This window comes from Falco biarmicus, chromosome W, assembly GCF_023638135.1.
Source record: "Falco biarmicus isolate bFalBia1 chromosome W, bFalBia1.pri, whole genome shotgun sequence".
In the NCBI taxonomy this organism is placed as follows: Eukaryota; Metazoa; Chordata; class Aves; order Falconiformes; family Falconidae; genus Falco; species Falco biarmicus.
In genome coordinates, this window is record NC_079310.1 from 24,178,734 (window position 1) to 24,192,658 (window position 13,925).

The 13,925-nt window shown below is 38.7% G+C and overlaps 1 protein-coding gene across 5 annotated transcripts in view; it reads left to right on the forward strand.

The window, feature by feature from the left end:
• Nucleotides 1–13,925, forward strand: part of LOC130141866 (sorting nexin-2-like) — a 49,340-nt gene that overhangs the window by 24,937 nt on the left and 10,478 nt on the right. For 4 of the 5 annotated variants that reach the window (XM_056323106.1, XM_056323109.1, XM_056323108.1 and 1 more), the window contains exons 3-10: nucleotides 143–306; nucleotides 1,533–1,599; nucleotides 1,812–1,855; nucleotides 1,947–2,088; nucleotides 5,195–5,273; nucleotides 10,032–10,107; nucleotides 11,366–11,479; nucleotides 11,695–11,788. In XM_056323106.1, coding sequence (XP_056179081.1) covers nucleotides 143–306; nucleotides 1,533–1,599; nucleotides 1,812–1,855; nucleotides 1,947–2,088; nucleotides 5,195–5,273; nucleotides 10,032–10,107; nucleotides 11,366–11,479; nucleotides 11,695–11,788 — 780 coding nt within the window. The remainder of the gene's footprint in view (nucleotides 1–142; nucleotides 307–1,532; nucleotides 1,600–1,811; nucleotides 1,856–1,946; nucleotides 2,089–5,194; nucleotides 5,274–10,031; nucleotides 10,108–11,365; nucleotides 11,480–11,694; nucleotides 11,789–13,925) is intronic. The other variant, XM_056323107.1, reaches the window with a different exon arrangement.

A 13,925-nucleotide genomic window follows, 5' to 3' on the forward strand; every position in this document is an offset into this window, starting at 1 on the left:
GAGAGATAAATGGATGTTATTTATAAATGATCTTATTAAACCTGTGTATTATTACTTTTTAATGTGCATGCTTGGTATCTTTTGTGGTGTACATCTCTCTCTATTGTACAAAAACTTTTGTGAACTCAAAATCTTTATCTAGAAGCCACAGAAGAAGTTTCGTTGGACAGTCCAGTGAGGGATCCAGTACTTTCACCAGAACCTATTCCTGCAAGCACTCGTGTAACACCTATTACATTAGGAGCTCCCAGAATGGAATCGAAAAGTGTAACAGCTCCTGTGATTTTTGATAGATCCAGAGAAGAGGTACCAAGAAATTTTTTAAGTTGTATTTTGATGACTATAGACATGTCTTGTTGGGTGTGTGTGGTGTGTGTTTGATATTTGATGGTTTTGTGGTGGGTTTTTTTGTTGTTTTTTTTTAATGCAGTTCCTAAATTACTCACAGGATCATTCTTTGGTAAAGGGAAGTATGCAAGAGAACAACTATTTTGTTTATTTTGTGTTTAATATGTATTTGACTCAATGTCATGAGTATTCATTGCTTAGATGATGAGAGATCTGTAGTGTGAGGAGTAACACGCTCCATTCGTACAGGATAGGTATTGTAAAAGTGTGTGAATGGAGCTGAGCTAGATGGAGGAGAAATGTTAAAGATGTGTATTAATTCACACTAGCATGTTACAGGTTTTAAGTTGGATTTCTGAAGCTGTTGTTAATGAGGAAATGGAGGAAACAGCTGTTTGCATTATTCTGCATACTAACAAACAGCTGAGACTGGTCATTAGTTGTATCACTTAATTTGCTATTTACATTTGGCATTCCATTCAAAGTCTGTGCATTGGCAACTGCTGTTCATTCTAGAATATGCTCCATCACTGATGAATGAGGTTTGGCATACAAGACTTGCCTGGGACTCAATGATGGCTGCTTCCCCAGATGCCCTAAGCTGATACTTCATTCTGATTTTCTTCCACTTCAACCTTGGCACACTGTCTGTTCTGCCATGGTGTTTCTTAACTACTTCTGTTCTATCAAACTTATGTATATTGCATGAAAGATTAGGAAATTCTGTGATCACACAGCTCAGGCAAGTATCTGAAAATTCTGTAGTTGTTTCTTTCCTCATCCCCAACTCCTGAACTACAGATACCGTTAATAATTAGTAATATATTTGTCTTTTGATTAGAAGCTTATAGAAACATTGCAAGCGAGAGCACTTTTGAACCTTTGTGCCTGCTGGAATTGGAGGAGATAAAATGAGCATTTCCCCAAGATAAATGTTTACTAAAATTCTGAGGCAAACAAGTCTGAAGAAGAGGTTGCCACACTAAAAAAAAAAAATCAGGAAGGTTCAAAATTAAAAACCAAGATGTGAAATTATGTTCACTTAAAATTGTATGGTGGGTCTACAGGAGCTTTTTAGTTACTGAGACATACTGACTCTTCCTTCCCCTATATCCTTATCTTTGTACCAATATGTAGTATGAATGCACATTAACTTGGTAAATATGGCATACATTTTTTTCTAGATTGAAGAGGAAGCAAGTGGAGATTTGCTTGATATAGAAATCAGTGTATCAGACCCAGAGAAAGTTGGTAAGCTACTTGAACCTAGTAAGTCATATGTTAGGCTGTTTTACCTCTTAGAAACTATTCTGAGATTTTAGCATAATTCTTTATTCAGTTATCTTTTGATGGGTTTTAGTATGTAAATAAAAAGCTATTTAATGTGTATTTTGGTGGGAAAAAAAGTGTGTGGAGGGATTAAAGTAACTTGCTTTAGGATAAGTATTTTAATTTTCTTACAGGGGATGGCATGAATGCTTATATGGCATACAGAGTAACAACAAAGGTAACTAGTGCAACAAATATATTTGCAAATAACTTTATATCACAGCTGAGTAGATGCATCAGTAAGTCATAACTAAAATTACTTTTTTTAGACATCCCTTTCCATGTTTCACAAAAATGAATTATCTGTTAAAAGAAGATTCAGTGATTTCCTTGGCTTGCACAGCAAATTAGAAACAAAGTACATGCATATTGGTTACATTGTGCCTCCTGCTCCAGAAAAAAGTATTGTAGGTAAGTCTGTTTTCTGTAAGGTCGGATGTATGCATGTTATTTCAGTACTATAATACAAGTGAAATCTTTTAATACCAATTCTGCTTGTAAAATAAATATACATGGAACTTGGTAAAATGGTGGGACTTACTGTTATGTAAGCAAGCTCTGGGTGTGACTTAAGGTCTTAGTGTGGAGACTTTGTTTGGCTATGATTAAATTGGGAAAACTCCCAGACTCTGTAGGCTCTTTCGCCAAAGAGCACAAAACTCCCACTTTAAACTTGAACTGCCTACCCTTTAGTGCTTGGGTGGTATTTGGTCCCATCTAAAAGTGTATACTCCACATCCTTATAATTTTGGAGAGAATAAGGAAAAATATAGTTTTCTAGGATGATTTAAAATGAGACATCTTAAAGCAGAGAGCTGTCGAAACAGCTGAAAGTAGATGACATGCATTTACACTACACACACATTTATTTTATTTTACTTTTTAAGTCTGAAGTCTTAATATGAAAAGTCCTACTGTTGTGGTTTAACCCTGGTAGGCATCTAAACACCACACAGCTGCTTGCTTGTTCCCCTGCTGAGAGAATTGGAAGGGTAAGAGTGAGAAAACTTGTAAGTTGAGAGGATAAAAACAATAAGAAAAAAAGGAAGGAAAAGAAAAACCAACACATAAATAAAACCAAACCCAAGATAAACAAGTGATGCAAAATCCCAATGCCCAGCCAGTCCCCATGAGCAACAGCAGCCCTGGCAACACAAACTTCCACCCCTGCACCACTTTTTATTGCTGAGCATGACCTTGTATGGTATGGAATATCCCTTTGGTCAGTTGGGGTCAGCTGTCCCAGCTGTGTCCCACTCCCAACTTCTCGTGCATCTCCAGCCTACTCATTGGTGGGGTGGGGTGAGGAGCAGAGAAGGCCTTGACTCCGTATAAGCAATAACGAAAAACATCCCTGTATTATCAACACTGTTTTGGTCACAAATCAAAAACATAGCCCCATACTAGCTACCATACAGAAAATTAACTCTACTCCAGCCAAACCAGCACATTCTCCACACCTTATTCCATACCATTTACATCATGCTCAGGTCCTACACTATCCCATCCATCATTAACTACCACCACCCTTCCCATCCTTTGATATATACACAGATATCATTCCCTCAGTCTATGGGCCATCCCTGTGAAATGTCCATAAAATGCCAATAAAAACGTTCATTGAATTCATTTACTCATGACTTTGGGGTCCATCTGTTATGGTGGTCACTCAGGACAGGAAGGATGGTGTGTTGTGTTGTATTGCTGTCTAACAAATCCAGCTTAGGTTGTATCACCACTGTGCTTGCCTGGTTCCTCATGAGATTCATTCTTCATTGGTTTGGGTGACTCCTGCTGTAATACCTTTGACATATGGCAGCCCCAGCTGTGGCGGCACAACATCATAAAACACTGGCATCATACAGCAAGCCCACAACGGAGGGATCTTCTGAGATGCCAAGCAGGGTAGAGAGCTGTTTAATCTTCTCTGTACTCAAGGCAACTATGTCAATAGCCCACCCTGAAGTAATCTCTCTTGAGGTAGTCTATGCCAAGGATGCATGTACCCTCCTGGCCAGTCACAATAGGATGCTTTTGCCACTCATTCCCAGTTAGGTTTACTTTAGCCTCCAACACAGACAGCTCTTTGGATCCCCCTATCACTCCAGAAATACAGATGGGTTGTACTGCTTTGTAACCTGATGGCATTAGGGTACACTGTGCACTGGTGTCAACCACAGCCTTATACTACTTTGGGTCTGGTGTGCCAGGCCATTGAACCCACACAGTCCAGTAAACCCGGTTATCACTTTCCTCTGCCTGGCCAGAGACAGGGACAGGGCCCATTTATTTCTGGTTGGAGTCTTCATTACTTGATTTTTGTAACTGCAAAACACAAGTCCCTTCATCAGGGTCAAAAGTACAATCAGCCCTTCTACTCTGCCCAGCAGACGCTGCAGTGGTGATTTTCCTGGATGGATGCCTTTTGGATGTTGTGGGCAAAACAGACTTGACTCAATGAATTTGACTTAATTTAAAACATTTAGTTACTTATTTGGGTACTGGGGAAAAGAAAGAAGAAAAACACTGAAGGAAAACACTTTTCCTCCCCCTTTCCCAGGCTCAACTTCAGTCCAGACACCTGTTGTCCCCCCTTCATAGCCTATACTCCCCTTGTTATCAGCGCATCTTACACTCAGTCCCTTCACAGTGAGGCCACAGGTGGTGCAGGAGGCTGGGGTCAGGACATAGTGGTTTCTTTCTTCCACTCCTTGTTCTTTACCTTTATCTTCCACTGCTCGCTCTTTCCACTTGTTTCCTCTGCTCTGGCATGGGTTCCTCCACAGACAGCAGTCCCTTCAGGGGTGTACCTGCTCTGGGATGGAGTTCCCCCTACTGCTCTGGCCTTGTTTCTTTTTTTCCCTTGATATTTACTGCCCTTTCTTAAATATGTTTTCATAGATGCACAAAAAACTTCTCTGGCTCAACTTTGGCCTGTGGTGGGTCCATTGTTAAGCCAGCTGTAACCAGCTGTGACCAGCATAGGGTAGCCTCTGACCTCCTGCCACAGAGATCACCCCTGCACACACACCCCAACCTTGCCATTTATATCCAATACATTAATTTAAAAGAAACCCTAAAAACCAACACAAACAAAAAAAATATCCCACACACTGATTTTTAGAAATTAGAAAGTACTAGAATAAAAGTATTTGTTATGAGCATACCAATCAAGACTTAAAAACTAAGATTTAATTTCTTGTTCTGCTTTATTAGAGTAACTGTTTTCTTCTGAACACAAGACTGATCTGTGTTTAGATTGTCTTCATAAATGCAAATTCAACTAGTTTTTAATAACTTTAATCACAATAAATATATTACAGAAAATTGCATATTTCATAGATCTGTTTTCCTCAAAAGTGTGCAGTATGTGGTATTTGTTCTTTGTATTCTTCTGTGGTGCTTTTCATTGTAATTTGGCTTAAACTTAGCTGAGCTTAATCTTCTAATCATATTAGTTATATTAATGATTTCTTTATGATAATGTAAAATCAATATGATGCAATTTTCTTCAAAGGCATGACCAAAGTTAAAGTAGGCAAGGAAGATTCTTCATCTGCTGAATTCGTAGAAAAAAGAAGAGCAGCCTTAGAAAGGTAATGTATGTATCTAACTAAAACTTGTTTAGAGTCAAAATGAATTTTAATATACTACATGGGCTCTGTAACTGGGATCTGGACTGTCTGTACTTAGGTGGATTCTGGAGTCTGTATGCAGCTGCCCAATTTTGTGTGGAAATGTAATAATTCCCATTAATAATAGGAAATGTAGACTTATTCATAGGGAGAATTATAGTTACCTCTTTTCAAACAGGTCACTTCTTAAAATTGAGGTTGCAGAGATCCAGTAAGCAAAACTTTCTTCATCAGCTTACTTACACATTGTGATTTTAAGGCAATAAACCACTTCAGTGCAACTGTTTCATATAAAATTGACTCTTGGGCAGGGGGAAGGATGAAAGAAACCTTTAGTCAGTTGAAACTATAACAGCCTTCTGATGACTTATAATGCATTAGTGTGACTAGATGTATTTTGATGTAAGAAATAGCAAATCTTTTTCACCCAGCACTGGCATACAACTAGTATTGTTCAAATACCTTTGCTATGGAAGGGTGTCACAAGAGAAGAGTCAGAGATCACTCAGACATATCTGATCTAGTAGTTAATTGAGTTCTAATCAGTAAATTTAAGTATGTAAAATATTTAATAAGTACAGATGGATTGGAAGTCAATATTATTTATAACACTTAAAGTTAGTATGGGATACAAAGATGATTACATAAGCTTACTATACCTATCTAAATGTTACATGCATGCAAAAAATGACACTTACTAACCCACTGATGCCTGGTGTCAGGTAAGGGATCTCAGCCTCGAGGGGTAACCTTGAGAGGTGTCCCTACTCAAGGGACACCTATCAAGCCAGCTGCTATGGAGGGAGAGCTCAATGGACCCTGATGGCTGCAGATATTTATAGGGTAAAGTGGTTGGCTTGTAGTCAGGTTTTCTGTTTTGTTCATGCAGATTCTTCCACTTATTAGCCCAGTCTCCAGCCAGACTGTTTTTGTGGGTTTGGTGCTGGGTTCTCACTGATAGCCTTGCACAATAGGATTAACTTTGGTTAGGCCTACTTGCTGAGCATCTGCCTGGACCAAAGTTCAGTTAGTTCAAACAGAAAGAATGCACCCATCACAAAGGGTACTGTCACTGATGTGCTGCATCATCCCTTCCTGTTGACATAGCTGGTAAAGCCTTTTGAAAACAACTAGTAAAACTTCTATAACTTATGGTCACATACAGCTGAGTCAAGTATACAGACTTAATTTTGGTATGATTTTATAATATGCTTATTGCTGTGATGTAATTCTATGTGATTATTACATCATATGAAAACAATATACCATTTAACAGTTTCAGTTAAACTAGAAAATTAGTAGAAATCAAAGGTTTTTGATTTTATGTCAAAGAGCATATCTAACAGATAACATATGAAGCTTTTGAGCTTTTGGAATTCCAGGAACAATCTGAATTGGAAAAATATCTCTTCAGAATGTTGTTGCTATCATCCTTCCATTTCCTAACTAATAGAAGAGCATCTGAACAGATGTTGACTCTTAAAATACTGATATTGTCCTATCTTACAGCTGTCACTAAAGATTGGTATACAACTTAATGTTTGCTACTTAAAATTGCTCCCTGAAGTTACTGAAGTAGTTCTGTCACTTTGAGCAGAACTCTGAAACACATCCTGGCTATACGACAAGCCTTTTGCTGAAAGAGTGGGATTATAAAATATGAAGACTTGGAATAACAGCTGGGATTAGAGTAATTAGACTTAAGACAACCGAACAACCACTTCCAGACAACTTTAGGTCTCTGTCTCTGATAGAGATGACTGGTTTCCTCCTCGGTTGGTCACTTGAACAACAGAACTCAGATTAGGAAAAGTTTAATTCACAAATTTCTGTGCATGCTTGAAGTATTGCCTTTTCATTTGTTAAACGAGTTAAACTAGTATACCGCTTTCAGTGGATGTTAAGCATTCTTCCCATACAGGGGAAGGGACTCCTCAGTACTTTTGACAGTGTTGGGAAGGCTTCATGGTATATTCAGTTTCTTTTTTCAGGAAGACCATGAAAGTCTTATCTAGCAATGAGCAACTTTTTCATCATGTTCCTAAGCCAATTTTAGCTAGCTTTTCCATTCAGAACCAAAAAGTCTCCTACTGTGATTTTCAAAATGTATTTAGAGGCAGTGGTTATGTTGCTGTTTCTTAAAGCCAAGGAAAATATATTTATGTGTGTGCCCCATAAAAAACAAAGGAATCTGTTCTATATTGCTCTTTCTAGATTGTCCAGAGCTATGGGGAAAATGGGCAGGAAAGCAATGTGCCTTTTTTATTGAATTCACTAAAGTTTATGCCTTAGAATCATGAACTTAAGTACTACAAGTCTGACAGGTGTCTTCAAGCATACCTCTAGTTGTCTCCAGTTAAAATGTTAGTTATCTCCCTTGGAGTAAGTGCTATTCTCTAGCGGCAAAGTTCTACAGAAAAAGCTCTTTGCTGCATCTTGTACTTGCTATTGACTGTCAGAACAAACAAGGAAAAGATGAACAATCTAATATATGAAATAGTTTCACTGCAGCTCTTAGCTTCTTTAGGAAGAAAAATAAGGGTCTGGTGGTGTCGTGGTTTAACCCCGGCCGGCAACCAAGCACCACGCAGCTGCTTGCTCACTCCCCCTCACCCAGAGGGATGGGAAGGAGAATCAGAAAGGAATGTAAAACTCGAGGGTTGAGATAAAAACAATTTAATAGGTAAAGCAAAAGCCGCACATGCAAGCAAAGCAAAGCAAGGAATTCATTCAGCACTTCCCATGGGCAGGCAGGTGCTCAGCCATCCCCAGGAAAGCAGGGCTCCATCAGGCGTAACGGTTACTTGGGAAGACTAATGCCAGATGTCCCCCCCTTCCTTCTTCTTCCTCCAGTTTATATACTCAGCATGATGTCATATGGTATGGAATACCTCTTTGGCTAGCTTGGGTCACCTGTCCTGGCTGTGTCCCCTCCCAATTTCTTGTGCCCCCCCAGCCCTCTGGCTGGCAGGGCCCAAGGAACTGAAAAGTCCTTGATTTATTTTAAACATCACCCAGCAACAACTAAAAAAAAGCCATCAGTGTCCTATCAGCATTGTTCTCACATCAGAGCCAAAACACAGCACTGTACTAAGTACTAAGAAGAAAATTAACTCTATCCCAGCCGAAACCAGGACAGGTGGCCATATCTAACAGAGGATGGAAAAAATACATTGTGTTTACAATATCCATGTACTCAAGCTTTCAGTTAAGTCCCGGTCTATATAACTCTAGGACAGTTTCCAAGTAATTTGTGACTGTAATGGGGTAGTTCTGGTACTTTACAGCTGAGGCTTAAACAAAACTAAAGCTTTGCAAACAGTACAAATATTATTAATGGTGTTCTGTTAGTACATCTTAATTGGCAATATTGCATAGTTTCTTATGCTCCTGTGATCTTTTGAAGTATTAAGTTTCTGTAAAACATTCTTGTAAATATCAGACAGTTTCCATTAACACATAATATTAAAATCAGTTATGACACTTGCAGCAGTTTTTAGTGAATGAACACTGTTGAAATTTCCCTCTTCAAGTCATATTTGTGTAATCAATAGTTTTTAGATCCAATCAGAAGTGCAAAAAATTGTAAAAGGAAGGAGTTGTACTAATTTAACTTCTGGGTTGATGAGTCCTATAGAACTAATATAGATTGAAGGTTGTGTAGCCAGCAAATAGAGAGTTCATACCTGTAGAGGAATTATAGAGGAATGAAGGCAGGTTAATTAGCATTGATAATATACAGCTGTGGGCTGGCTTCAGGGGTGGTGGGTTGGATGACGTGGATAATGTGCAGCTGTGGCTGGTTCCTGCTAAGTAGTTAAATAGCTCTAAGCCAGGGGTCCTCAAACTATGGCCTGGGGGCTGGATACAGCTCACCAGGGGTGGGGGGGGGGGGGGAGGGAGGGGGAGAAGACCAAGCAGCCGCAGATGACTGCTTGTCTCTTCATCTGCGCCAGCCCCCCTGGTTAAAATGTTGAGGACCCCTGCTAAGAGGTATGGGAGAGGGGTAGCTAATGAAGAGAGACTTAGAAAAAGAGGAGAGAGGGTGTGTCCTAGAGGTAGGTGAGACAAGAAGAAGGATGCAGCAAAGGCAAAAAGCAGGGTGGACTGGTCTGAAGAGGATGAAGAAACAGCATGGACAGTAGATGAGCTGTTGAAACCTTGTGGGGGATTGGTGGCTGCGCAGGGGCAAGGTGTGGGAACTACTTACTGAAGTTAACCTGGTATGGGATGGTAAAGGCCTTGTTGCAGCCTACTAGTTTGTTTGTGTTGCAACACATACTTGGAACAAGATCAACTTGCTTCTCCAAGACTTCCTTTAATTCTAAAACATGCCAGAATTAGCTGTAACAAAAAGCCTGCTCACTGTGTTGTATGAGAATATGTTTAAACAAGCCCATCTATTTTCTGGCTTAGATTGGTTGTTGTTAGAGCAGGAAGCCTTCACCGAGGTGTTAAAAATATCAAGTATATTATTTTAATACTGTGCAACATAGGTTTATGGCAAATTCTGATGCCTTAAGAAGTTTGATGTAAACAAACTAGGTTAGAAACTATTGCCAACAACTTGTCTTCAAACCCCATTATCTAATGAAGGTTACATGCTGCCTGCATTGTACCAATTTTTTAGCTAAAGAACACTTTCCAATGCTGTCAGGCACATGAAATCTGTTTTGTTATCTAATATTTTAACTTTGTTTTAACTTTGTTAAATCATAGGTATCTACAAAGAACAGTAAAACATCCTACCTTGTTGCAGGATCCAGATTTAAGGCAGTTCTTGGAAAGTTCTGAGGTATTTAGATTCTTTTAAGTTCCTTATTTGTTTCCAGATATGGTAATGTACTCTTTATATTGAGACCTAATCTCCTAAATTTATGTGACATTAAATTGGATTGTACCCTTCATGGGATAAAGTAACAAAAGGCTACTTAGGTGATTGTGTACAAAGTCTATTGCCTCTACCTCTGATAAATCTTAGGTTGTTAGTGACCAAAAGCTATCTGCAGTTCAATGACTTCTGCTAAATGAGTTGATCTGTCCAGTTCTGAGTGAAGCTCATCATACACAGGTGAAAATCCATAATCAGTGCTACTGAGGGTTAATTAAGATCATAAATCAAACTGGCTTGGAAACAGTTCTTGCCTCTAGGAGTCAGGTTTGAAGTTTATTGACATGATAATGTGAACAAGCATGCAGTGCTGGCCATGCTAGATGTTTTGTGGATAGAGGACTTCGGTCACCAATGCTATCAATCTGGTACCTTTCACAAAATGAAATATATTGCAGAACAGATTGTCTGTTATGTCTCTAAAACCATGTCTATAAATGTGCATAGTGGATTTGCTGTAATAGTGGATTGTCTTTTGGCCAATGTCAATATCTTAGCTATGGTAATAAGTCACAGAGGCCTCAATACTGACAAAAGCATCATTGGTAGATAGTGTCAATGCTGCTGACGCAAAGTATCAGATACGAAGGGTAAATGGCCTGACATCAGGGCCACTTTGTACAGCATATTTAGACTAATGTTAACAAAGAATAATATCACTTTAAAGTTTGTTAACTTACTCCTGAGGATTTTTAAGTACCTCACAAATGCACAGCTCTCGCAGTACTCATGAGGCAGGTTTTGAAACCTGGCCTATATTTAAAAGCAAAAAGACATGCAATTTTTATGAGTTGTACACAGTGTGAATCTTGCATTATAATGAAGTGTTTTACAGAATTTCTGTATCTTATTGTAAATCTAAGCTTTTCTGTTTCTGTAGTGGCAGTTTATTCTCTGTAGTATATAGGTGCCAGAAGTTATGAACTAGCCAAGTAGATTGTTTGTTCCATTTAAATGTAAAGGTGTAGGAGAAAAGTAAATAGTCTGTATTGTTATTTTCCTCTGAGAATGTAAAAATAGAAAAACTGAAAAATTAGATTCCACTATACTTTAACACATAGGAGTAAAGAAAATAATTTATCCTTTTCTTTCCCCCTTGTACCTAGTTAAACCTCCAGCCTCTTAACCAGTCTGTTTGCCCTTATTTGTCATTCATTTCCAGCTGCCAAGAGCAGTTAACACCCAGGCTCTGAGTGGAGCAGGAATATTGAGGATGGTAAACAAGGCTGCTGATGCTGTCAACAAAATGACAATCAAGATGAATGAATCAGATGCAGTAAGAGCTGATTTTTTTTTTATTTGAATAATGAGTCTAATCAGGCTCAACAATTGCGTTTTAAAGCTGTAGAAGTAGAAAATGAGATAGTAATTTATTGGCTGGATTCTTAGCTCAGTTGACCATCCTAACGATAAATGGATGATTTGCTGCTTTGAAACAAGAAATGCTGTTGGTAATCTAAATTATAATGCTAGACTCTCCTCTTTGGTCAGTGGTTTGAAGAAAAACAGCAGCAATTTGAGAATCTGGATCAGCAACTTAGGAAACTTCATGCCAGTGTTGAAGCATTAGTCTGCCACAGGAAAGGTAAATTTACTTTTATGTGACTGCATGAGCTTAAGTGCTTAGAGCTTTAGAAAATGTTAATGAAACAGGAACTTAGTATGTCAGAGCTCTTAACAAAGTTTTACAGTAAATTTTGATGCTAAAGTCTTCTAACTACCTTTTAAACTGCTCTAGTATATCTGGTTTTAATCTTAATTTTATCCAGAATATATATAATTCCTTCTGTTGAACCTGAAAGTTACTATATTGATTAGCATTATTTTTTTCTTGCAGAGATTAATGCCATAACTAGCAAGTGATACACTATAGTGGACTGACTATAAATGTATCTAGATCTCATGGTGTCACCTGACACCAAGAGGACAGACAGGTTCTTTTAGGGATCCTTGGCAGAATAATGACAGCACTAAGTTGTAGTTACAAATAAAGCTTTCTTTTTTGTAACAGAATTTTATGGTGGTTATAGCATAGAATTTATAATCAGAATAGCACAGGATTTCTATAAGCAGAATCAGCATAGTACAATTTTATAAGTAGCATAGTACAGAATCTTATAGCACCACTTATGCTTTCTATTCACCTGGACTCTCTGCAGATCGGGTCAAATCTTAATACTTGGTTTGCTGTATCAGCATAACAATCATAAACTAAACTCAAAGAACATATAAAAAAGAGTCACTTAATCTTCAGAGGAAGCAGATGACAGTGGAGGCATCCCTGGCCACTGGGAGGTCATAGGTCTCACTGTCCAGCAGCAGTTCTGGTCCAAGTTCCCACTTAGGACCTGTAACTGCTTGATTTTTATATACAGTGCTCTGTATGCTGTTACACTTCCCTGTTCTGTGATGGGGTCATCACCACCACCTGATTGGCTGGGTGCCTGGGACCTTCAAGGCCAGTAAGGAAGGGAGTAGTCAGCCTGGCACCCAGGAATCTTGAGGCCGACAGGGAGGGGAAGAAGAAATCTGGTTGTTCTACTTGGTTCACAGGACCTTCAGGGCCTGATAATGAGGGAAAAGGGGACTAACGCGTGACCAGCTTGGTCACAGAGAATGGTCATTTGCCTTATAAAATGGTAATAGTTATGCTAACCATATTACCAGGGGTTGGGAGCAGGAGTTACCAGTCACACCTCACCCCCTGACACTGTCACAAACAGGGAAGAACACTTTTGGTGGAACCATCACCTCTTGTCCATGGCCTACAATTTAGTAATGGGGTCATAAGGAGGACTCCATGGCAATAATGGGCTGCTTGCTGTCTGAAGGCTGCTCATCCAAGGAGGGAGGAGAGTATAAAACATTGATTTTTAGTAACTGATATGCATAAAGATTTAAAGCAAGATATAACACAAAATAGCGTAATTCTAACAGCCATAATAAGAGCTAATATTAACAGAATGTGACAGGCCCATGCTCTGAAGTCAGGTAACCAATACCACAGCCAAAACCAGGCAGTTGGTAGACCTTCTGACAAGGGTTGCTCAAGTTACTTGGTGAAAGATATGAACTGGTCTTTGAGTGATGTTTATATGGTATTTGATTTATTTAGATTTTTTAGCATAAAAACAAGTGGTGTTTGACAGTACAAATACACCTCCTTGTGATGCTAGAAGATTATCTATGGCCCAATGGTTTTGAATAGCTAATTGTGAAAGTGATTTCCAATTGCAAACTCTTTAAAGCATCTACAGTAGCATTTTGGACAATGTCAAATGTAGTAGAAATATTTATGACAGCTTTTTCTAACTCAATAATACCTAAACTTGGAAATAATGCACACATAAATTGATGGAATTTCATTGATCTTTTTACCAGGGGATTGGTCACAAAATGCTTATGGCATACATGGTAACGGTTGTGTAAAAAGGTAGTAGTTCAATTTTTGGTTTAAAATGCACAGGGAGCAAAATGTGCTATGGTACAAGTACTTCCCATTGTGGTGGAAGACTTTTATATGCATTTGTGCTACAGAGCTAGAATGGTAGGTCAACAATTTGATTTCATAAGATTTCTAGGGAAATATCCTCATGCCACTGATAAGTTTCTTTTTCACTGTCAGGATGATCAAATTTGAGTAGGAAAGTGTGGCTCATTCAAATAGTGTGAAAAGGATATATGCAGCTGGTCATGCTATGCTAGTTACAGATGGTCCAACT